Below are 24,691 nucleotides of genomic sequence, written 5' to 3' on the forward strand. Positions count from 1 at the left end.
AGAGAGTTTATTCATGAAGCCGGAAACAGCTGCTCGACTTGCGTGTACTCTGTTGAGTGACAACAGAGACTCACGGGGTTTTGGGTGGATTGAGGTTTTAAACTAAATCAAAAGGATAACACCACTCGGGACGTTGTGTGACCAAGAGAAATACAACGTTTTTCTGCGAAGGTTGTTTTTCTGCTTCAGGGAAGCTAACAAAAAGAGACCACATTGTTCTTCTCATTAAGGTGAGACATATTGAAAAAAAATACGGTAGCATTAGCAACGAAACAGTCAACTTCTAATACATATTTAATCCATTGGCACATTGTTTGTCCGAGTTGCATCAAATATTCGTAAATGGATCTGGATCGAGATTGTTGAGTAGCATACATGTCCACGGTACTTGTTAATTCAACCGAGGTCGTTTGGTTCTTCAAGGGGGGGATTCCCAAAAGGACAAAGCAGGGTTGGTTCCTCTTTAGGAACTTTGAAGGATGTCACCTTCTCGATTTAGCATACCACTCTATAACAGGATGCAGACTTTACAGATGGAACATAGTGCGTGTTGGATTTGGCTGTGACAAATGAAAGCAAATTGCATGCTGACTCAAGACAATAGAAACTCTTTGCAGAACAGGCCAATAACAGGGAAGAAAACATATATATATGTTATGCTTTATTCCATGTTCTATTTAACCATAACTGGTGAGCAAAATCCTGTCCCAGCTGATTTCCAGTAAGAGTTGTGGCACGCCCTGAACTGGTCACCAAACAACCATTCACGCTCACATGTCTACCTATGGACAGTTAAAAGTGTTCAACTATAACCTATGACATTCACACTCAAAAACACACACACACACACACACACACACACACACACACACACACACACACACACACACACACACACACACACACACAAACAGGGAGAATACGCAAACTCCACAGAGGAGGGCTTCAAACACTTAACCGAGAACTTTGAGAAGCGCTGACCACAATAACATCTGCCTTCCGTTTTGGAATTTGTTTGATATTAAAATATATATATATGTTGAGAGAAAAGTTCTGACTTTTTGTGTTTTTTTTTCAGGTATGGACACATCTCCAAGATTTTCCCCTAAACCCACCATGCCGACCCCTGGGACCTCATCGCCGCCGTCCTCATCAACGACCTCCTCTCAGCCTGGACCACGTCCTTATTCCCGCTCGTCTTCGTTCCCCACGCCGACTCCTTCGCCACACTGCTCGCCCGTCAGAAGCCCTTCTCAGCTGGGGAGAGCCCAACTCAACGCGGCCTCAGAGCCTGCAACGCCTGAACCAGGTGACAGTCTTTGAAATGGTCATTTTCATTCCTGCTTTGTCATGTGGCAAAATGAAAGAAAGAAAAATAGTAACGAGTTGACACAGGTATAATGTAATAGATACATGGGGAAAGATGATGTGTTTATGAATGTATCTTTGTCAAGTTTCAGAGGAGCCAGAGGAGGAGGTCAGTCTCGAGGATATGGCTGAGAAAGCAAAGTCAGGTGACGCTAGAGCGCAGACCAAGGTCGGTGTCAAACAGATGGTGGAATTTTTGCGCCAGGGACATAATTAATGAGAAAAGTACACGGGACAGCTAAAGTGCCCTTGTGTCATGTGTCCCTCCCAGATGGGTCGCTTTTTCCTGGCTCTGGCCCGAGAAAGAGATGAGGAACTGAACCATTGCACAGCGGTCACCTGGCTGCTCCTGGCCGCCAAACAGGGTCGCAAGGAAGCCGTGAAGCTGCTGCAACAATGTTTATCATCCAGGCAAGGTAACAAAGAAGTCCTCCGCCATTCATTTAGCAACATGCTAACGTGTGCGTTCTGTTTTTCTAGGCATCACTCTCGAGAACTATGAGGAAGTGAAAAAGTTGTGCATGGAAACCCGCTTTGAGAGGGGAGTTCGGAAAGCGGCTCTGCTCATGTACTGGAAGTTGAACCCGGAGAAGAAGAGGGCGGTAGCTGTTTCGGAGATGCTGGAGAACGTAGAACACGTGCACACAGATCAGGGTATGATGCTGGGAGTACTTACTAGCAACGTTGGGCTACAATTTCCAGAATAGCCTATAATGCACTATAACCTTTGAAAAAATGAAATTAATATCTATTGCATCATCTGTTTCCTCCATTTTCAGAAAGACCAGTCTCCCAAGGCCCACTAAATAGCTCTGTTAAGAAACAGAGGCGAGTTCTGCAGACAATGGTGACAAGCGAGTGTAAGTAACTACACCCATATTATTCTATTCAGCCTCTGCCGCAACCACAGAATAGAATCCAATAATCATTTTATCTGTAATTAAAGCATTAGAAAAAAACTTCTAAGCAGTGATCCGATTTGTGGTTTGTAGCCATTTCCTACATCGGGATGGACGAATTTGTCGAGATGACAAAGAAATACGCTCAGGGAATCGCACCGCCTCCCGCCATGGTGGGCGTGTCAGGCAGCGATGAAGATGACGACGACGACATGGTGGTGAAGAATCCGGATGAGCTGCCCCTACACCAAAAGGTAGGAGGGAGCGTCACAGGGGCAGGTAGACAGGTCCGGCGGCAGCGTTTCATCTTCTCCGTTTGTCTTGGCACCAGCTGTTGAAGTTCCCGCTTCACGCTTTGCTGGAGATCAAGGAGCACCTCATCGACTGGGCGTCGCGGGCGGGCATGCAGTGGCTCAGCGCCCTCATCCCCACGCACCACGTCAACGCGCTCATCTTCTTCTTCATCATCTCCAACCTCACCATCGAGTTCTTCATCTTCCTCATTCCTTTGCTGGTTTTCTACCTCTCTTTCTTCTCCATGATTATTTGTACGCTGCGGGTGTTCCAGGTCAGTCGGACCACCCTATTCTGCATTTCTCATGATCTGAGGAGGATGATTGGAACACATCTTCAAAAAGTTTGTTTTTTTAGAATTCCAAAGCCTGGGAGAACTTTCGGGCCCTAACCGACCTCCTGGCTCACTTTGAGCCTGGTCTCGATCTGGAGCAAGCTGAGACCAACTTTGGATGGACACACTTGGAACCCTACCTGTAAGGACAGCTTATTTCAAGGACATTTTGTCCCACTTTTTCTTCATCGCTCGGTTTTCCCGCATGACTCAGCCATTATATTTCGAATCAACGCTGCACCAATGTTCCCCTGACAAACAAAATATTTGTTTTTACCTCAGGTACTTCTTGCTCTCTGTGGTCTTTGTGGTGTTTTCCTTCCCGGTGGCCGACAAGTCGTGGATCCCGTGCTCCGAGCTGGCGGCGGTGGCCCTCTTCTTCACGGTCACCGCCTTCCTCAGCCTCCACGCTTCCGCCAGATTGTTTGCTCGCAAGGCCCTGCTCACAGAAGTACTCTCGGGGGCCTGCTCGCTCTCTCACCTGCTGCCGGAGTCCCTTTGGGCGCTCCAGATCTTTGGGAGGACGTTTGTCTCGGTGCCTCTGGGCGACATCGTGGCGTTGAACATTGGGGTGCCCTGTGCCCTCTATGGCCACCTGGTCTACCTCCTGTTTCGCATGGCCCAGCTGAGAGGCTTCAAGGGGACTTACCTGTGCCTGGTGCCGTATCTCGTTTGCTTCACGTGGTGTGAGCTCTGCTTGGTGTTCCTCAATCACGCCACGGCCATCGGCCTCATACGGACTTGCGCCGGCTACCTCCTCTTCCTGTTTGCACTGCCCGTTCTATCTCTAGGCCTTGCTGCGATGCTCATCATCCAGCTCATGCAGTGGTTCGTGGCCCTTGAAATCACCAAGATGGCCGTCACGCTTACCGTGTGCTTCGTGCCGGTCGTTCTGAGGCTTTGGACCCGCTTCAGCTTGAACCCCATCGTGGTGTTTCGCTCGCTGTCCAGGAGCAGCATCGTCAAACTCATCTTGGTGTGGCTCAGCGCCGTGCTGCTCTTCTGCTGGATGTACGTGTACAGGTCAGAAGGCATGAAGGTGTACAACTCCACCCTCACGTGGCCGCAGTACAGCATCATGTGCGGCCCGTCGGCGTGGAAGGAGTCCAACATGGCCCAAACTCAGATCCTCTGCTCGCACCTCGAAGGCCACAGGGTCACCTGGACGGGCCGCTTCAAATACGTGCGCGTGACGGACATCGAGAACGGGGCGCAGTCGGTCATCAACCTGCTTCCTGTGTTGGTGGGCAATTGGATGCGGTGCCTGTACGGTCAGCCGTACCCTGCGTGTGAGGGAAGGGGAGACCCTGCCGTGGGGCCTCACCCATTCCTGGCCCCGCCGCTGCAAGATCCCCTGTGTAAACTCAAACAGCTCGCCAAGCACGAATGCCACGTCAAGCGCTTCGACCGCTACAAGTTCGAAGTCACCATGGGCATGCCGCAAGAGAGGAAGACCAAGAATGGGACCATCGTGGAAGACGAAGACGCCACCAAGGACATCGTCCTGCGTGCCAGTAACGAGTTTAAGTCGGTGTTGCTTCACTTGAACACGGGAAGCACGGTGGAGTTCAGCACCATCCTGGAGGGACGTCTGGGCTCCAAGTGGCCCGTTTTCGAGCTGAAGGCCATCCACTGCTTGTCGTGCGGGAACGCACGCCTCTCCAGCCGCAGGCAGTACAAGATTGAGCACGATTGGAGGCGCACAGCCCAGAATGCTCTGCAGTTTGGCTTTGACTTCTTCTTCAACCCTTTCCTCACCGCACAACTCCGCCAACTCTCTGACACTGAAACTGACACCGGAACGGAAGTGATGGTGTAGTATACACAAAATCTAAACAAGCTGTGGCTTTATCCTTCTAAAAGAAACTGTTCTAAGAATACATACACTCCTCACAAACAGGAATATTCAACATTGAGTGTTTTTCAGTATTGTTTCTAGTTTGTGAGCTGTCAGTGCAATATATTGTTCCATATTATTTTCATTGGTGAACACTAAAAGACACCTTCCAAACCTAAGTTGGGCTCGTTTGCTAATGCGAACGTTTTCATCTTTTTCAAAATGTACTCATGCTCACCGGCCGAGGTGCACCCCATTTGTGGAGAGCTGAAAATGAAAGTAAATGACGGGAGTGTCCGTTGATGTAAGGCTTTAACCATCAAGTGGTTTACATTAGCAAGTTGTCTTCAAGTGCCTTGATTGCATTTTATATACTACATTTCTGGAATCCTTTTTATTTCAAAAGTTATTATTCCAATTATTTATTGTGCCTTCTGTTCCTCTTGTCTGTTTATAAGCCTGCTGTGCAGGAATTGAACATGTTAAACCTGAGTAATTATGTCTGAATTGGGATCATCAGTAGTTTTTGTTCTGTGACCCATACAAATATGACTAACAATATCTTGTTTGAGAAATAGTGTTGGATTGTTAAGCTTTACACGGAATTGAGTAGCCCTAATTAGAATTTGATAAACATGTGAAAACCAATAAATTGTTGATTATATTTTTAGAATACTAAAGTAAGATCATTTGCATGTGCTTCCTAAAGGAGAGTGAGTTAATAAAGATATTTGGATTAAAGTATCTTATTTCGCTGAAGTACTGTCTAACAACAATAGGTGGAGTCCCTGCCTGCAGTAACGCAGACTCCCACGAGAAGAGAATAAACGCAACACAAAGGAAATGATAACAGTGGATGCAATTGTTGAAATCTTTATTCCCCCCTGGAAAAAAACAAAAACCTGTCTGTTTGACAGGTTTGTCATCAACGCACATGAGCACAAAAATTGACATTAGTTTGGTCAGCACATGGAGTAAACTGGATTTTTTTTTATTCAAAAAAGTGAAATAAAAGAATAAATTGTTCTTCAAAAAATAAACAATTCTTGACATTAGCAAAGTAATCGGTGAGGAAGGCGAAAGAGCTAAAAGTAGCATCTCTCTGCTTTTGCTTTGGAGGCAATCATCTTGTAAATAGAGTCCATGTCAGTTTAGAGATTTGGAGAGAGAAAAAAAAAAAAAAAAGAATCTCATACTAGTCCAAAAAGACGGTTAATACATACAGACAGCATTTAGGCCCTTTTAGAGTATAACAATAACCTTAGTATCCATTTGCCTCTGTACCGGGCAGATTCCCGTACAGCTTCATTCCAACTGGTATATGTAAGCGTATGAACCGAACATCAGTAAACATGCGTTAGCATCCACAGACGCAAAGGTAACGAGAGTTCGGTCATCGGTGGTTTCTTCGTGCTGTAAGCATTTTGTACAGCTGGGTCTACATGGTTAAAAAGGCAGCCAAGTCAGTTAGTCTACAGTAGGCTAAATCTGTGTGACATGCAGCATAGTCTTGCTTAATTGCTGATTTAGAAAAAAATATATATAGGTTTTTTGCTTTATTTGTATTAAAGTAGCGCAAAATGCAGCCACAGACCAGAAGCAGAACCCGTGAGATTTGCAAACATGTGGAGGAGATAACTGTGTGCGTCCACACGTGAAGTAACACTTCTGCTTCTGTCTGAAGGAATGTGAGACGCTCTTGAACTGGAGAGATCTTGGATCACCATCATCGTGTTGTCAATTAGATTATTACAGAGAAGGGAGAAAAGTAGAAATGGCTTTAAATTAAACACATGACCAGTAAGATCAATGCCCCATTGATCATCACTGGTGCTGGTAGACACAAGGGGGGTTGAATTGGAGTGCAGTATGCCCATGGCTAAAAATCGAAACGGATGAGGTGGAAAAAGAAGAACATGGAAACATGTGTCCAGTAGTCTGAGGTTTCTACACCTCCATAATCCCAGCATGGCCTACTTGAGGTCCTTCCACTTGTCCGAGGTTGATGAGGTGTTTTTGTATGTAAATTATGATGCCCGTCCTTGAGCGCATATGATTGCGTACATTCTGGCACTGTTGTGTCTTGATCTGCACTCACGAATGCATCTCCGAGTTGAGTTTGTCCTGGAAGATGTACAAGTTGTTGGTGGCGGCGATGGCAATGATGTTCTCTGTCGGATGCCAGGCCGTGTGCAGGATCTTCTTAGTGAAGTCCAGGCTGTCCACGCTGATGTCGTCCTTGCGCCGCTTGCTCCCAGCGGCACACACTCTACGTGGCTTGAGCACGGCTCGGGGTTTGCTGCTCTCCCGGGACGCTTCTAAGGTCACGTCACGCTTGGTGTTGCGGTCGAACATGCGGAAGAAGTTGTTGTAGGCTCCTGTCATGATCACGCTACACACGGGAGAGGAGTCGAGAGATCCAGTTATAGGAAGAAAACTCATTCTAGTGGGGCTAATAGATATGATGTGATTCATGGAGATGAATTTCATGCAGGTTGATTTTCAATGGATTTTTTTTGAAGGTTCAGTCTGATGGGGAGGGAGGGGGAAGACCTGAGCTTTAATTTTGTTGCTTTGAGGTCAATGACGCCCAGCCGCTGATTGAAGGTTTGTGTGTCATGAGAAACTATCAGTAATGATCAAATTTTACTTAATTGGTCCCCAAACTTTCGTTCTCAACAAATAACATATCTTTCTTCCTCTATCTTTGCCAGCGATGTATCGTGGGGCAAGGAGAACAATTAAATTTTCTGCCACTAAACGGCAGAAGGTACAACGGACCTGTTGCTATTCATGCAACACGTTGATTTAGCTCTGTGTTCAACTTAGCAGGCCCAGATTTCACACAGCGTAAACACATTTGTGAATAAATTGAGACAAGAGCATCAATATTACATCGAATTACTTTTGTGAAATTCTTCTCAGTCCGCTGTGAGACTTAAGTATGTGCCACATGAAAATGTTGTTTCTGTTGATTTAAGTCTTCAGTGTGGTTTGTGTTTGAATCAGCAAATGTAAATGTCTTTTTGGACTGCCATTGGGAGCTTGCACTTTGACTTTCCATTCCACACACGACTAAGAAGAGTTCCACAACGACCATAAATAACTCAATAAGCTGCAGCAATAGTCGTCATTTTTTTACGAACGATAAAGAATATACAGTATGCCTGTGAGTATGTCATATCATCTTTTTATGTGTTCATCTATTTTTTTTTACTGCACATCATGTTTACGTATCTTTGTTTTGTGTTTAGTTAGACAGTAAAGTTGAAGTAGCATTACAAAGCTTTGAAGATATTATTTTCCTTTTAATTGTTTGCTATCTGCTAAACTGCTGCTTTTTGTGAAATGAGTTGAATTAGGTTGAGTTCACTACCACCATGCAGAGCATGTATCTCAAATTTACAACGACTGTATGTCGTGCATAATACGAAATTATCAAATAAGAGTCATGAATGCGCTTTGGCTATTATAAGACAAACCTGTCCGAGCCATTCCAGGCGCACTCAAATTTGTCAAAGATGCAGTCGTTTTCATAAAGGGAGCACAACTTGCTGCGGAGGTAATCGTGAACCTGGAGGAGGACAGAGATTCAAAATGAATCAATTGTACATCTGTTTCACTAGACAGGTAAACTAAAAATAGAAAATAAAATGAGGGACACACACATGCAGGAAACATATTAACTGTGCACAGTTGTAACACTAACCCTCCCCAAAGGCTTCGCTAATGAGACAATACCGCCTCTCAGCAATATGAGGTATCAGGAGTACATTTTAATCTAAAATGTCATTAACGTCTGGCTATTATCACACACCAAGGCCGTGGTAATAGACACGCACACACACGTTGACTGAGTAATAATCCCCCGCCTCCCGCTGTGATTTCATGCAACCTGCCTGTGTCAGCAGTGTGTGTCCGCACTGAGGGGCTGAAATATCCACCACATCTCTTACCACTATGTTCTGCACTCAGCCCTATTTTCTCATTCTTCAACCAGTCAGCGGTAAATCATCCCCCTTAAGATGAGCGTGCATTGTTGCTGTCGGTTTTGTTACGCCCCACCGAGGGTCTCTTTCGATGGTGGGGGTTACTGTGTCATTGAGGGTTTGAATATATTCTTATGGATGCATCATGTATTTTCTTGGGATCTTGTGCAATTTAAATGAACCTCCTCGTTTCCGCAAGTCACCATGCTACTGTTACTACCATCTTTGTGCCACATCCCAAAAGTCTTCCTCGCAGTTCCTCTCCCTGCCAACCCCTCAGCCCCCCCCCCCCTTCCCTCCTCCATGCTGCATTGCAGATCTAGGTGTCAGGCACTGGGGTAAGTATCCCTTCTTCCTGTTAATCTTCACGAGACTGTAAATAGCTCCTCATCGTCCTCATGTGGCCCCGTACATTCAGACACACACACACACACACACACACACACACACACACACACACACACACACACACACACACACACACACACACACACACACACACACACACACACACACACACACACACACACACACACACACACACACACACACACACACACACACACACACACACACACACACACACACACACACACACAAACACCCTTGGAGGGAATGATGACCCCACATTACAAAATAGATGTTAAATTCTTTAAAAGAGAATTATAGACAAAACAGTATGTTTGAGGAAAATAATGTAATAGCCTTGGTGTATGTAATGAATTCCCAAATAGCACTTTAGTACATCTTGTTCCAATTCATTGGAAAGAAGAGATGAAGCAAAATAATAATTTGAGCGCAGCATGCATTTGAGTCACCTGGTAGGTCTCCAAGGGCTTGCTCTCCATGTTGAGGTCCCAAACCTTGGCAGTCAGATAGTCTCTGGTGAGCAGGTACCGCCCACTGTGGCTAAACTTGACGTCAGACACAGAGGAAATAATCTCAGAGAAGAAGGAACGAGCGCTGGGGTCCTCTGGCTCCTCAAACACTGGGGGCGAGGCAAACACGACAAACCTGATAAATGTGTGCATTGTCACACTGAATAATTGAGATTAATTGATAGACACAGGTAAGAATAAGACTCATCGTTGGGTGCTTTGGTCCAACTGTCACAATGATCAAAGAGCAGCAATTTACAAGCTCTCGACGTTTTACGATATTGAACAGAAACACAAGTATTCTAACTCAATCTATTCTTCATTTGTACCTAGATTTGAGCCAGATCATCTTTTGTTAGTCATAAGTAAAACTCTGCTACTCTAACTAATTTGATTTGTCCTTCACAAGCAATTATACGTTATAACATTTTGAGAACACTTGTAGAGGATCGCAGCAGGTTTGCTCACATTTGGAGTGTCGGTCGCACAGCGCCGCCTCCCTCATGTCACAGAGGCGCAGGGTGCCTTTACTGCTGCTGTACACAAACAGGTTACAGTGGTGGGGGTGAAACTCAGCCGCTGTGATCACCTCTGTCAGATCCTCCATGTTGGCTGGCTTGATGTCCACAATGTCTGAGAGAAAAGGCTCAAGGAAACAACCGTCCGTCGGCTTACAGAGACTGACACTTTCTTCTATTAATCTGTTGATTTTATACTCACTAATTGAGTCCCCGGGAAACTGATTAGAAATCCACTCAAGTCCATAATAAAAACAATCAGTGTAAGTATTATGTTAATAGAAAAACAAGAACCTCCACAAAAATAATTTCAAGGAAAAATAAAGCAAACGCAATATTATTATACATTGTGAGAAAATGCATTTGACAGTCAGATCATTTAATATAATAAATCCTTTCCGGGTCAGGAATGTGGAATTCTGAAACCTATTGAGCTGCAATAAAGCTCAGAAAGCGTCTGAAATATTTATACGGCCTTTGAATTATTCATTAAGATACATTTTCACTCCCCAAGAAAAATAATCCCCCTCCCCCAATGCTGTTTCTTTGTGCAGCAAAGTGCCACTCAATCCGTGTACACAAGTAAAACATTCATTGACAGCACCACCGTGAACTCTTTATGTTGCGTCTGTTTGTCTCTTCATAAAGTCAACAAAGGATACTGAAGCTGCGGTCAGTGATGTCCAGATGCCAGAGGTTTATCCTCAGGTCGTCGGCCGACATGTAGGTTTCGTGGTCGGAGTTGACCGAGATGGAGTTGACGTGATAGGTGTGGGCGTTGGCGAACACCCGCCTTGGGCTCACCTCCACCATTAAATCCATGGGCTTCAAAACAGGCACCTGTAAAGCCGAGAGAGACATTTACGACCAGATGTGACAGGTATTGCTATGAATACAGACAGTAAGTTCCATTTAAGCAATTTAATCATATTGTAAATTAATATTTAACCGCCTGCCTCCGTTGCCATTAATAATTCAAGCAAAAGCCCAAATTCATTTGTTAGATGGAGCAATGGAGTTCTAGCGCTGAACTTGATGTAGTAAAGCTTATTTGGCTCTTTTTAATTAACACAACTTTTTTGAGATTTTCTACATATGCAAAGAAATTTACTAAAATAGTATCAATATATATATTTTTTATCATGCCCAATATATTCAGACAGTTCAGATTCAGAAGCAAAAATGCTTTCCGACACTTTGTGCTGAATGAACATATCACATGAATACTAATTCTAATAAAACATTTCTTATCTTGGCACCAATTACCTTTGCTTTGGTTCTAAAGGTGGACAGCTGCTCAGGGCAGCGGAAGATCTATTATAGTGGAATACCTGGCCGTGTGCCAACCCCAAATCATGAAAAATACCACACTGTTTGCCTCACCACATTTAACAGGGTTAAAAATAACTAGCACTATCATGCGATCGATAATTGCTCAATCGGTTTTGGCGTGCTTAATAACACCCTTACATCCTTGATTTTTCAGCATGAAGCAAACAGCTTGGACACCTCTTTTCCACACAACCACACATGTCCATGACACGTATATGCAACCGGAAATAATTTGACCAATTCTAAGAGAGCAGGCAGGTGTCACACTGCTGTTCACTCAATGGATGTTTGCTTCCTCTTGTCGTAGACTTTGTGCCACTTACTCACATCTGCATGAGAAAAACGGACACACCTACCTGTAGGGAGGTCACAGTGGAAATGTCCTTGATCCGACCCTCTTCATCTTTCAGGTTGTACCCCTCCGGACGTTTGTCCCGTTCACTCACCTTCCACAGCTTAATGGTTTTATCTGGTAAATGAAACACAAATATACAATGTATGAGGAGCTCTTAAACCCCCTTGCACAACGCAAACCTAATAAACCTCTTTAACTGAGGGAAAATCTACTTAGGTTTTGTAACTCTGATTCAAATGTAACCTTAATACCATTTGTCCCTCTAATGCGCTTCACTTCATCACGTCCACACAGGCTGACCTCAGATATTGTCTACCAGGGGTTATATAAACACCTCGGGGAAGATCACTTTTAAACTGGTGTGCTGCAATAGCTCGCCAATGAATAGCATATTTTCAGTGCCACCTGATTCAGTGGCAAAACTCACCATTTGTGGAGAGGAGGAAATGTGCCGCGTTTTGCTGAGGCAGCCATCGGATCTTATTGATCTTCTCCTCAATCTCCAGACTCTTAAGATAGTCAAACTCGGGCTCATGGCTCTGGAAAGTGCTGTAGACGTTGTACTCTCCCTGGGAGAACAGCTCGGTTTTGCTCTGTGGACAGAAAAAAGTGGCTGGTGGGTGTAAAAACCAAGAGAGGAGAGCTGAGGAGAAGCATTACATTGCTCCAACAGCATGTCAAGCACCTTGAGGAAGTAGTGTGCTGCCGACTTTGCACAAGTATAACGATGCACGCTCGCACACAGCAGGCGCATCAACTATTTAGCAAACTAGACGCGAGCTGGACGAGGGCAGACTTTACTCGCGCATAAGGTGAAACTACTCTCCTGTAAATGTGTGTGTGAGAGACTTTACGGTGTGTCTACCTCAGGTTCTCGTTGAAAGATGACCACTCTGCCTCCCTTGTCCCCAGTGGCCAGCAGCTCTCCCGTTTGGTTGAACTCAACAGTGGAGATGATGTCAGCTGCATGGGGACAGAAAGAGAGACGATGATGAAGGGGGGCTGGGGCAGCAAGTGTGTCATTGGGGGTGTTGCATCAAGCACAAGAGAAGGATTCATCATTTGAGCACACACAAGCAGTCTGTCTGCATTCTATTTAACCAATCGGATGGAGAAGAAACACGTGCCACAAATTTGCGTCATTATGATTCACACACTGATTCAAACACTCCAGAGTAGTGTCACTTGAATAATCATAAGCATTTTTTGTAATGTTCTTTTTTCCACAACGAGTGAAGTGCGTTTGTCATTAGAAACTTCTTTTACAGAGCGGTTCTCTGTCATACAATATACAGAATATGTCATCAGTTATTAAAAGAAAAAAACTGAGGCTTGAATATGGTTTAATATTTGCCTCCCCTAGCCAATACAGGGGCTGCTCTAGTAAAATTATATTTCTTTGACAAAGCATTGCTATTGATATTTTGCAATGCTTAGTTTGGAGGCAAACAAGAGCCAAAAAAAAAGTATTTACTTGTCTGACTTGTTGACCGACACATAGGTGTGTATCGGTTTTGGTGATGAAAAGGGGAAGTTCCAGTGGAAATTACAGTACAGGTATTATATTCCAGATTGCTCCAAAACTGCACTGGAAATGAATTACAAATGTGAATTACAAGCGTACAGGTGTCTTAATAATGTTCTGAACTGGCTGCAGTCCATGCCTGCAAAGTACACGTGTCACAGAGGTGGCATCATATTTTGTAAAATGATCACATCACTTTCGGTCTAAGTGAAAACCCGTTTATTTTAAACACTCTTTAAAATCAGTAATTAATCTGGGTTTTTCACATTAATTGAAATGGATTCTCGTCAGTAAGATTTGTAAGAAATAAAACAAGCACAAAGCTATCAAATGATCCAACAATGGATTGAAATGGGTCATAGCTGAGCTTTCCATGCTTCCAACAAAGGAGTCCTCAGAGTTTTGATAAAGAAGAAAGCAGTCCTCAATAAGCTGTGGTTGTAATAAAAGCAGAGCGCAGTGGGAGCATTTATTGAGAGTGTTGAGATTCAAAGCTGTAGCACTGCCAATTTTGTGGCAGCCTAGACTCGCACTGAATTTATGATGAAGGCAAGCTTTGCTTCTGTGCCTTCCCATCTCCAGACACAAGCACCCCACAGCCCCCTTTCTTCTGACACTGTCACACACCACTGTCCAGGCTAATCGCTCCTTCTTCTACATATTGTCATTTTGGTCACATTTCACTTCTTTCTCATCTTTGTGGTTGTCTCTCTATATCAACGCTCATTCCCTCCCCCACAGCATTCTGCAGCTCGGCAGTACACTCACTGGTGGTGGAGATGCTGGCAGCGGTGAAATGGGAGTGATGGAGAGGGAAGAAGGGCTCGGGCGGAGGCGGTGGAGGAGAGGGTGGCCGGGAAGGAGGGTTGTCCCTCCGATGAGCGCGGTTGCCTTGGTAACATGCTGAGCCAACGAGTAGTAGTGCTACTCGACACGGTTTGCCGTACTCTGGCGGAGGAGGAAGTGGGATTAAATCAATCCAGGAAGAAGGGGCATGGGGAAATAATTGAGCCACTTCAGTTTCGCCCACAAACAAATGAATTAAATCCAGGCGACAGACAAAATTATTGCGGCTAATTATTAGCATGCAGGCTGCGTTGCATACTGCTGTGCTCGACTGGGAAGTCAACATGTGTCAGTGTGTAAGAGGGAGACAACTATCTTCTGTCACAGATGAGCTAAACTCAGCAAAAACCGAGAATGGCACAAATTGTAGCGGTATATAAATATGCAGCACACATTCTACACATCTTTCCCTGTTTGACAAACCACTCCGTGAAGATCCTTCTATCTTTTAACCTCATTCTTTTCTAAATTCTCAGTCAAGGGACAGAAAAGACAGATCGCAAACTGTGTGTGTGTGCGTGCGTGTTGGTGTATGCATATTTGCAAGGTTATCAGTCCTGTGATTGTGTGTGTAGTTGCAAGCAAGTTATTAGCACCTGCAAGCTATTGTGACTCACCACCACACAGCTGTGTCCACACTTGCAACACATCACACAGGCAGCACAACACTGAAAGTCTAGCGAACCCAATAACAAATTCATCATTTGGCCTGCATTGTGAATTGGGAAAATTATGAACAATATTTCCTGGTTAGGACGCCGTTCACCAACTTCACCAACTTCATTACGCCATATTGCAGATCTAAAGAGTCTACACCCCCCTGATCGACTGATGGCTTTTTGTAAACTAAAAGAATTCAACCAAGATAAATATTTTTTTCCACAGTGACCTATAACAATTGAACTTACAATTCAACTGAATTTTTCTTTTATTTTTTAGAGAGGGAAGATAAGAATAAACAAGTGAACCTTTGTTTTCATTTTTGTCAAGTTATATCATACATGAGCTTCGGGGGTTCATTTTGAATGTATTAATTTTGGCATCCATACTGAAGAAGAAAAGTCAGACAGTAGTTTGAGAATTGTGACGATATTCATTATATTGATTTTTTTTAGATATCTTGCACTCGACAAATACTCCATTTAAATACTACCTTTAAAAAGAACTAAAGCTAATACTAAAACTAATGCAAAGCCAAATAAAACCACTAATTTTTAAACAAATCAAACTAATAAAAACTAACAAACCTACTCTCAAAACTAAAATTAGCTGAAATAAAAAAATCTAAAGTTGAAACTTTAATTCACCTTCTATGAAAAATCTAAAACTTAAACAGTTTTTTTCAATGGTCTCTATATAATGGCTTTTCACCGATTGTGGGTGTGTCTGGAATCTATCCCCATATTAAATAGGACTTCACTGTAGCCCTCATGAGGATAATCTGAAGAAAAAAAAGCAATGGCTTGGGGGAACGAGTGGGTGTTGGAGGTGGAAGAAGAGGGAATTCCTTTTTTATGAGAAGAGATACAAGAGGGACAGGGAGGGGAGCAGACTTCCCACTGTCCCAATTACGGATATGTCATCTTAGGGAAAACATCAACCATTAAAGCCCAGCCAAAAACCCACACTCCTTAAGAGCAAGGACAAGACGCGGCTCAGCAGGAGGTGTTTTTGTATGTCGGCTAGTATGTGTGTGCAGCATGTGCACTCAGCATGTAGTATCTTCCGGTGTACGTGTGTACATGTACGTGTGTACTCAAATTACCCTTTCAAGAAAAAGAAATAAACAGGATGGAGAGAGGAAGGGAATAACTGTCTGGGGTTCAATTGATCCCTGTCCTGCAGTTTAGGAAAAAAAAAAAAAAAAAGGAAAGCATGTGTGGGTATTGGAGGAGCACATGAATGGAGAGAAGTGATTGTGGGATGGCACAGCATGGGGTCTGGGACACAGTGGAGCAGAGCTGGTGTGAGCCTAATGGTCATTGACACAAACAATTACAAGCAGCGTGCTGGAAAAACAACAAATTTTGCTCAGACAGCTTGGATTGTTCAATGCTGAATTTAGTCATCATGTTCAACAAAAATAATTAGGACAGATTTGTCAGACTCCTGTGCCAAAAGATGTGGAGCTTAAGGATTTGCGTCCCGTTTAGCACCCAATAATATTGAAAACTTTAATTAATTATCAACAGTTTATAAATACTTAAATGGGCGTCTGACTTGGGTAGGAAGCCTGAAAAGGAGACTGAGCAAAGACTGGTCAATCTATTTGAAGAAATCAATCAGACACATACACATTCTACATCACAGTCTGAGATAAAAATAACATGGCTGGTACAGAAATAGAGGCACACAAAAGAAATAATGCAGACTGACAAAATGAAGTATGAAATATTTGTGACTCTCAGACACAAAGTGAATAATTCCCTCTAGACACACGCCCACGCATTTCTCAGACTGAAGTCGCAATTGTTTAGACCTACTGTCCATGTGAACTTTGGACAGAGAAGAGGATAGAGCACACACCTTCAGTGTAAGAGGCAAACGGCTCAGGCTCCAGAGAAAGGGTAGTGATGTCGGAGCACAGCACCTGGATGGGGCTCAACATCCTGGGGGAGGACTCCAGGGTGGAGAGGGGTGGACGGGATGGGCGGAGCTCTTCAGGCTATAGCCAGGAGCAGCCCTGCAACAGGAGCAAGGATGGAGGAAGAAGAGGTGGGTTGCAAAGGGGAAGGACAAAAGGAAGGAGGAAAGGAAGTGGGGAGTGGTTAAGGTGGGGGTCTGGTTTGCTACATGACCACATTTGGCCATGAGTACTCACCAAGTAAGTCACAGAGGTGATGTATTCATGATCATATTTTAACTACGACACAGGCGCTTTAGGGTGAGGTTTTGTAGGGAGAAGAAGTCATGCAGGGTGGACACATATGCATAGAGTTAAATGAACATCAGTGAAGTTCATTTGTCATGGTACTTCCTTGCTTAATGTCAATGGATGAAAATTATATATTTTTTTAATTAAATTATGCCCCCCTCGAGACAAATAATACACCTAAATCTCAATTATATGCGATTTTTGGGGTCCAGAATTTGGGAATCGCGTTAACCTTGAAAGCGCGTTAAATAGACAGATAGATAGAAAATCGTAATTTTTTAGAAAGGCATGTTTTTAGGCAGCTGAATGGGTCCTTTGTTATGTTAATTTAGGTAAGGTATGTTGTTGGGTCCATTTGCACCACACATCAAAAACTCAGTCCCAGCAATTTTGTAAATAAATTAGATTTAATACATTTTATTTGAATTTATTTTAGAGCCCCCTTATTTTGCTGTGGTCAGATCTCATCCAGTATTGTATGGAACACAAACTAAGGCACATTTTTAATTAATTATTTCACACATTTAATCCAAGATCTTGCTTTGAATTGCCATATTAATTGCTGAAAAGCAGAAAGAAACATGTCATTTTTATGTCACATAGCACTTGAGCGCCACTAAAAGAATGTAGCTGTTAGATGAGCTCATTTACGGGCAACAAATAGAGGCTGATTCAGCTCAACATTTAAATGGGGTGCACAATTGTGAGCCTGTTAAAGAAATGATTCATGAATAAATTATTCCCCAAAAGCGCGGGGAAAAGCAGAAGGCAAGGCACAATATTTGGATGACTAATATTTCATGAGTATTGAAAACCAAAGCCTCATTCATCCCCGGAGACAATTCTACTCTAGTTGGAGCTTCGTGTAACAAAAGGAGCCAGTGAGAAGGGAAAAGGGAATAAAAGAGAAAAGGTAGAAGTGATGGTGAGAAGTGGGGAGGGGAGGAATTGTGAATTGCGGAGGAAGGTTAAGCACCCCTCCTTTGTAGGTTTTGAAGGCCGAGGAACTCCCCATGGAAAGGTCTAAGGATGTACTTTAATGTATGCACATGCGCGAGCGCGCACACACATTTATACAACCTGGGTGAACAAAGACTGATGGGATGCCCTTAGAAACAGACACGAATATATGAATGCCATGCAGGCAAAAGAATATCAACACGACAGACAGTTCTTAAGAACCCCTCACACATCTCTCACTCCATCTGCCATCAGCACTAAGGTTCAACCTTTCAGCAATGTTGGCTAATTATTTAGCAGACGGGCCGCTTCAGCAATGCTCCAAGATGTTTTTGAGGATGATGGGGAATGGGGAGAGAAGGCGGGCATGGCATGGTAAAAGTGTGGAGGAAGGGGAGCAGACATGGACGAAGAGGCAATGATGAATCATTTTGTTTATTTGTGACAGGAACTAACTGAGTGGTCTTTTGACATTGATTTACTTAATGTTCTGCAACTATCTGTCAGGCGACGTTGGGTAATGTGTTGCACTATCCATGTGTGTGTGTGTGTGTGTGTGTGTCCGTGTGTGCGTGTGGCCACCACGCTGTGAGCACATCAGTGATTCAACCGAAATAGTGGCTGTCTGTTGGGCGGAGAATAATTAATCCTGCCATTATTGGTGGGCGGAGACAACCTGTCAGTCATACCGGCCAAGCATGAAAAGCATTATGTTTTTATCACCGACTGTTGCTATGGCAATCATACATAGTTGCCGGTGACGGATGTTACCAGCGACTTCCTGCTGCTCTCTGGCCTCTCAGACAAAGGCGGTGTTACGAAGGAAATATGTCAAAGAAAAAGTTAAAGGCAGAGAATATAACTAGGAAACACATGACATTAACACTTTCAACAGGCTATATTCTGACTAAAAAGTAATTATTTCATTGCTCCATTAACCCATTTTCCGAATCGCTAGGATCACAGGCGTACCGGAGCCTATATCGGCAGTTTTTGGTCGCCAGCCAATCGCAGGGCACTCACAGACAAGCACCCATACAAACTCACAATCCCACCTACAGGCAATTTGGAGTGGGATGTGGGAGGAAATCAGAGTACCCGGAGGAAACCCACGCAGGAACAAGGAGAACACGCAAACTCCACACAGAAAAGCTGGAGCCGGAATCAAAGCCTGCAACTCTGAACTGTAAGGCGGATGTGCTAACCAGTGCCGCCCCAGCGCAGACTCTGAATTCTCAATTCAAGAAGGAAAAACAAAATCCATCATAAAACTGAGATTAGCATTGTAATACTAATTACAGTTAACAGAAGGTGTGGGGGAGCAGAAAACAAACGAAAACTGTTTGTGTGCAGCTGCACTGGCTACAATATTCCCCCCGCTTCAAATCTGATATGGGATCTATTCAATTGGAGAGGCCAGAGAGCTTTATTACATTTGGGCGGAGACGTGCACGTGTCTTACAGAAGCTTGTGACGGGGAGCTAACTGGCACATCTTGATTTTTGTGCAGGTGATAGCCTCATTTACCATGTTTGGAAAAATGGCAGACCAATCTGCATCATGCTAGCCGTCTCAGTAGGCTGAGGTTTTGTTTTGGTTTTTTTTACTCGCCCTGTGCACCTGAAAATTTGGTAGTTGAAAGTCGACTAATCATGAGCCCAGCTAAAAGCAGGTCAAAAGTGATGCTCAATTGGGGTGAAGAGTCGTCCCCAAGTGCCCACTTCACAGCTGCTAACTAGTGGAGATCTTGCAGTTCCTTATAAACATGTTTTGAGCATGTTCATCTCTTGCATGGACTCCAATGAGTCTATCTTTGCTTCTGTCATGCAGCACATGTGCTGCCCCTCCTTCAAGAAAATGAGAGGAGCTGCTTCGATTGTCCAACAAGCAAGTCGGCCCGTTTCTAACCCACACATCTACAAAAATACCAAAACAAAGATGATGTTTACAGTTGTTTTGCACTACACCTGCATTGGGCAGTCAGTCTACAGTCAGATCAATTCTTGCCTGGAAGGCAACTACAGTGTGTAACACAAAGAAATTAGCCATTAGAAATGCTTTAAAAAAAACAAGGACCAAAATAAGAACCGGAGTACAATGAAAGAAGGAGACCCTAGTGAAGATAAATGATTGGGAGAATAAACGAGAAAAGACTGGCCAAAGTTCAATTTTGTAAAAGGTTTGGAGAAAGGCGGTTACTCCTTTTTCCTGCTATGTCAGCACTTAATCGATCAATGCAGATTTAGAAAACAATTAGGAGGTAGTTCTGCCCTTCTTCTTAGTAGAACACACATTTGTACACACACTCTCTCCATAGGTTGGACATGTAAGCAGGTTTAGCGGACACTCACAAACGTTCACTCGCTGGTCGGCTTACCTTCAGTCACATAGTTGTAGTCGGGGAGGAAGCCGCGGTGGTTGAGTGTCAGAGTGGCGTCAGTGTCTTCGCCCATCGGCAGGGCTTAGGCGAGCGCCCGTCCTGGGGGTGCAGCGTGGTGGTGGGGCTGAGGGTGGTAGAGTGGTATCGGAGGAGGTGGTGGGGAATCCGGCCAGCCCAGCACCCATCACTGCTGCTCGCCGACGCCCCGTCAGCACAAAGCCGCGGTCATCCTACAGCCAGTGAGGATAAGGAGGGCAAGGCAGTGTGTGAGTGGGCCTGTCCCAAGGGTTGAGTGAGGGTCAGAACAAACCTGCAAAGGGTGAGTGTCTTAGTTCATTTCAGAGACCAAAAACTTCACAACAAACACCAGCCTGTCAAATCGCACATATATGTAGAGGATTATCGAACAGAAATAACCAAGTATAGTCTATTCATGTAGGGATAATCCAGGAGAGGGAGTGGGGGGAGGGGTGTTTCAGATGAACCGATGGTTGGTGTCTCCGCAGTGCTGATGCTTCTGCAGCAAAACTCTCAAGCATGGACACACACATCCAACACTACAAACACACCCACCTGCACTTCTCCGTGGAGAGACCTGGAAACTGGAAGACCCACCAGAAAAAATAGCACTTATTCTTTGTTGGCTGATAACGTTCCCTGGATTCTTTGCTCTTCAAGGAGGAGGAAAGCCTGTTGGTCCCTGCTGCAGTCTGCACTCTGGTATGCAAAAGGCAGAGTGAAAGGTAGAAAGCGAGGGAGGGAGAGAAAGAGAGTGTGACATGGTGAGTGTGTGATGCATCAGATCAGGCCATGCCCACTTTGCAGCACAGCCAATCATAATAAAGATGGAATCTTACCCCACCACTGAGCACAGGTTATTAAAGACTAGAAATAGGAGCAAGCCACGGAAGGGACAGGCTGTCTTTAAGGGGGAATTAACAAGAGATTAGGCAGATTAGTGAGCATCATCACACAGACTAATGGTCACCTGAAGACATAATATCACAGAGATGACAGTTAAATATCAAACACATTAACTGCCATCTTCATAACTAAAACAAAAAATAGAAGAGAATGAATAAGAAGAACTCTCCCAAATGATTTACTCACTTAGGCGGAGGTATAAAACAGTTACAAACTAACAGCTCAATCGGAAATTGTGTCTGGAGTATTGAGAGTGACTGGAATGTTATACAAATGATGTCTCAATCATTTACCATTTTCATTTTAGGTCTGATTTCAACTATTAACGGCTCTTTACAAGTACATTTTGTATTCCTGAAAAATAGCATTAAATGCCAGCTCAGAGTAGAATTGTGATCCATGTATTTCACATATGCTCAAATATCACTATCTGAATCCCAAACTTATTAGAGTAAATGGCTATATATAGATATATTTATATCAATAAATATATTTGGTCAATGACAAGTACATTTTTTAAAATAAAAAACTTAAAAGTCCACGAATCTCCCCCCCGCCAGAAAAAAAGCACGTGGTTTTGCTGGAGCATTAAGCATTTTATTTTTTTTCTTGGTAAACACAGGTCTTTGTTAGATCATATTTTCCTGCCAAGACAATAAAATATTCCCTTAACTGATTTTGCTGTGGGTCGGCTCGGTGGCACTAGCTAGCACGTCGGCCTCACAGTTAGAAGGGTGCAGGTTCAATTCTAATTTCTTGATGTCTCACCATGTAATGCCTTTATGGCGATACAAGGTCAACATTTTTTGGACACATTTTAGTAGAGCTTTGAAATGGAAACTAATCTACCTCAGAAGTCTACCGTATTTTACCCATAATATCAATTAGATGCCATCTATCTTTGAAAAAACATTAAAAAGTACAATACTTTGATGAGTGTAGAGGAGAAAACCACTGAGACAGAAAACCCTCTGAATTAGCACAACAAACACACACACACTGGCGCGCACACACACACTCACACACACATGAACACACTCCCAATGAGCATCGATTCACATCAGCATTGACTTTTTTCTATTTTATTTAGTTCTATTTTTTCCATTTACTTTTTTGTTTATCTACACATACTTATTTTTAATTTATCCATTTATTTCTTTTATCAATTTACTTTTTTATTTTCATCTATTTAATCAGTTTATTTTTCTATTTTCATCTATTATCAATTCACTTTTAATTTTTATTTGTTATATGTTTTTACTTTATTTAGATCTATCCTATTTATTTACTTTTCTATTTTGGTTCTATTTTACCTATTTACTTTTCTACTTTTGTCTATTTTTTATTTTATTTACTTTTTTAATTTGATCAATTTTACCTTTTTACTTTTCTATTGTGATTTATTTTATCGATTTACTTTTCTACTTTTATCCATTTACTTTTTTATTTTCATCTATTTTATCTAATTTTTAAAAATTTGATGATTTAGCTTTATTTGTTATTTTATTCATTTACTTTTCTATTTTTATCTATTTTATCTATTTACTTATCTATTTACTTCGAGGCGCATCTAAGGCCATCCCTGCATCATCCTAAGCTTCCAAGAAGGTCCTGGCATCGTCCAGGCGCATCCAAGCAACATTCAAGGCACATCCATGGCAGTCCAAGCATCTTCCAGGCACATCAAAGGCAGTACTGATGTCATCCAAGGCGCACCCAAGGCGATCCCGATGTTTTCCAGGCACATCCGGGGTGTTCCCAGCATCTTTCAGGCGCATCAAAGGCAGCCCCTGCGTCGACGAGGCGCATCAAAGTCGGTCACGGCGTCATTCAAGGCGCATCCAGGGCGGTCTCGAAGTTGTCAAGGCGCATCCAAAGCGCATCTAAGGCGCATCCAAGAGGCCCAATAATAATCCAGGCACATCCAAAGCAGTCTTGGAGTTGTGCAGACGCATCCAAGATTGTCCCTGCGTCGTCGACGCGCATCCAAGGTCGCCGCGACATTGTCCAGGCACATCAGAGGCGGTCCCGGCACCATCCAGGAGCACCCAGGGCAGTTCTGGTGTTGTCCAGGCGCATACAAGAGGTTCCCAGGGTCGTCAGGGGATATCCAAGCGCATCCAAGGTAGTCCCGGCGTCGTCCAAGCGCATCCAAGGCGCATCCAAGGCAGTCCCGGCATCCGAGGTGGTCCTGGCTTCGTCCAGGCGCACCCAAGGCGGTCCTGGTTTTACATAATGTGTTAGCATCAAGCTAACCAGGCTTTGCATTCATCACATTTTCTACAAATACTGTGTCAAATATGTATTGAGTGGTTCGCAGCCACTTTAATAGTTGAGCCACGAAGCTTAAATAAATTTTTAGTGTTATATTGGAGTTATAACGACTGCAACAATGATCTAGGTTACTGAGCATAGTATGTTAGCATTAAGCTCAGACAAAACTAAAACATCCGGGAGGTGCTAAAATACTTGTCGTAAAGCGTGACCTTTGTAAATGAGTGATAATGACTTACTTGTTTGCTGTTCTCCTCAAGTATTCAGATCATAACGGCTGACGCAATCATCCAGGTGCAGGCCAGGAGGGGGCAAGCAGTCATTGCAGGCAGACAGGCAGTACTCCCGAAGCACCCTCCAAAGAACCTCCTGAGTGACACGGTCGAACGCCTTCTCCAAGTCCACTAGACACATGTGGACTGGTTGAGCGAACTCCCATGCCCCCTCGAGGATCCTGCCGAGGGTGTAGAGCGCGTCCACTGTTCCACAGCCAGGACGAAGGCCACACTGATCCTCCTGAATCCGAAGTTTGACCTCCTCTCCAGCACCCCTGAATAGACCTTACCGGGGAGGCTGAAGAGTGTTATTCCTTTGTAATAGGAACACACCCTCCGGTCCCTCTTCTTAAAGAGGAGAATCACCACCCCAGTCTGCCAAACCAGAGGCACCCCGTCCCCGATGTCCACGCAATGTTGCAGAGGCGTGTAAGCCATGACAGCCCCACAACATCCAGAGCCTTTAAAAACACTGGGCGGATCTCATCCACCCCTGGGGGCCTTGCCCCCGAGGAGTTTTTCAACTACCTCAGTGACTTCAACCCCAGAGATTGGAAAGTCCGCCTCAAAGTCTCCAGGCCCTGCTTCCGCAATGGAAGGCGTGTCGGTGGAATTGAAGAGGTCTTCAAAGTATTCTCCCCACCGACTCACAACATCCCGATTCGAGGGCAGCAGCACGCCATCTCCAACGACACGGTCCCGGCAACGGTCCCGGCATCATCCAGGCTGATCCAAGGCGATCCCGGCGACTTCCAGGCGGTCTCGGCGTCATCCAGGTTTCGTCCAGGCGCATCCAAGGCCGCCCTGGCCTTCGTCCAGGCGAATCCA

General features: G+C 44.1%; 2 protein-coding genes across 7 annotated transcripts; one reads left to right on the top strand and one right to left on the bottom strand.

The window, feature by feature from the left end:
* Positions 1-5,594, top strand: wfs1b (Wolfram syndrome 1b (wolframin)). 2 transcript variants are annotated; one of them, XM_085938152.1, is made up of 10 exons: positions 1-230; positions 1,079-1,309; positions 1,455-1,537; positions 1,640-1,784; positions 1,849-2,022; positions 2,148-2,228; positions 2,361-2,521; positions 2,599-2,835; positions 2,919-3,037; positions 3,178-5,594. In XM_085938152.1, the coding sequence occupies exons 2-10, from the start codon at positions 1,081-1,083 to the stop codon at positions 4,712-4,714; spliced, it is 2,766 nt and encodes a 921-aa protein (XP_085794278.1). In that variant the 5' UTR covers positions 1-230; positions 1,079-1,080; the 3' UTR covers positions 4,715-5,594. The 2 variants fall into 2 exon arrangements, with proteins under 2 accessions (XP_085794278.1, XP_085794285.1); XM_085938159.1 differs by having other exon boundaries at positions 1,461-1,537.
* LOC147061021 (serine/threonine-protein phosphatase 2A 55 kDa regulatory subunit B gamma isoform) lies at positions 5,590-24,691 on the bottom strand. Of its 5 annotated transcripts, none has more exons than XM_085938172.1 (12): positions 23,828-24,691; positions 20,964-23,536; positions 20,388-20,700; positions 16,702-16,858; positions 12,670-12,767; positions 12,232-12,397; positions 11,806-11,918; positions 10,780-10,957; positions 10,068-10,232; positions 9,540-9,709; positions 8,215-8,306; positions 5,590-7,124 (listed from the first exon to the last, which is right to left on the bottom strand). In XM_085938172.1, the coding sequence occupies exons 4-12, from the start codon at positions 16,781-16,783 to the stop codon at positions 6,827-6,829; spliced, it is 1,362 nt and encodes a 453-aa protein (XP_085794298.1). In that variant the 5' UTR covers positions 16,784-16,858; positions 20,388-20,700; positions 20,964-23,536; positions 23,828-24,691; the 3' UTR covers positions 5,590-6,826. The 5 variants fall into 5 exon arrangements, with proteins under 5 accessions (XP_085794298.1, XP_085794316.1, XP_085794308.1 ...); XM_085938190.1 differs by lacking the exon at positions 23,828-24,691 and having other exon boundaries at positions 20,964-21,107; positions 21,248-21,265; XM_085938182.1 differs by having other exon boundaries at positions 20,388-20,620; positions 20,964-24,691.

Source organism: Syngnathus leptorhynchus, chromosome 2, assembly GCF_054491065.1.
Source record: "Syngnathus leptorhynchus isolate UIUO chromosome 2, UIUO_Slep, whole genome shotgun sequence".
In the NCBI taxonomy this organism is placed as follows: Eukaryota; Metazoa; Chordata; class Actinopteri; order Syngnathiformes; family Syngnathidae; genus Syngnathus; species Syngnathus leptorhynchus.

Excerpts from the sequence above, each read along its gene's own strand:
- wfs1b (XM_085938152.1), top strand. The coding sequence starts at position 1,081 with ATGGACACATCTCCAAGATTTTCCCCTAAACCCACCATGCCGACCCCT. Across the intron at positions 1,538-1,639 it reads ACGCTAGAGCGCAGACCAAG|ATGGGTCGCTTTTTCCTGGC; the intron begins GTCGGTGTCAAA and ends TGTCCCTCCCAG. Across the intron at positions 2,522-2,598 it reads AGCTGCCCCTACACCAAAAG|CTGTTGAAGTTCCCGCTTCA; the intron begins GTAGGAGGGAGC and ends TCTTGGCACCAG.
- LOC147061021 (XM_085938172.1), bottom strand. The coding sequence starts at position 16,783 with ATGTTGAGCCCCATCCAGGTGCTGTGCTCCGACATCACTACCCTTTCT. Across the intron at positions 12,768-16,701 it reads GTTTGCCTCTTACACTGAAG|CTGACATCATCTCCACTGTT; the intron begins GTGTGTGCTCTA and ends GTCCCCATGCAG. Across the intron at positions 11,919-12,231 it reads TTTCCTCCTCTCCACAAATG|ATAAAACCATTAAGCTGTGG; the intron begins GTGAGTTTTGCC and ends TTCATTTACCAG.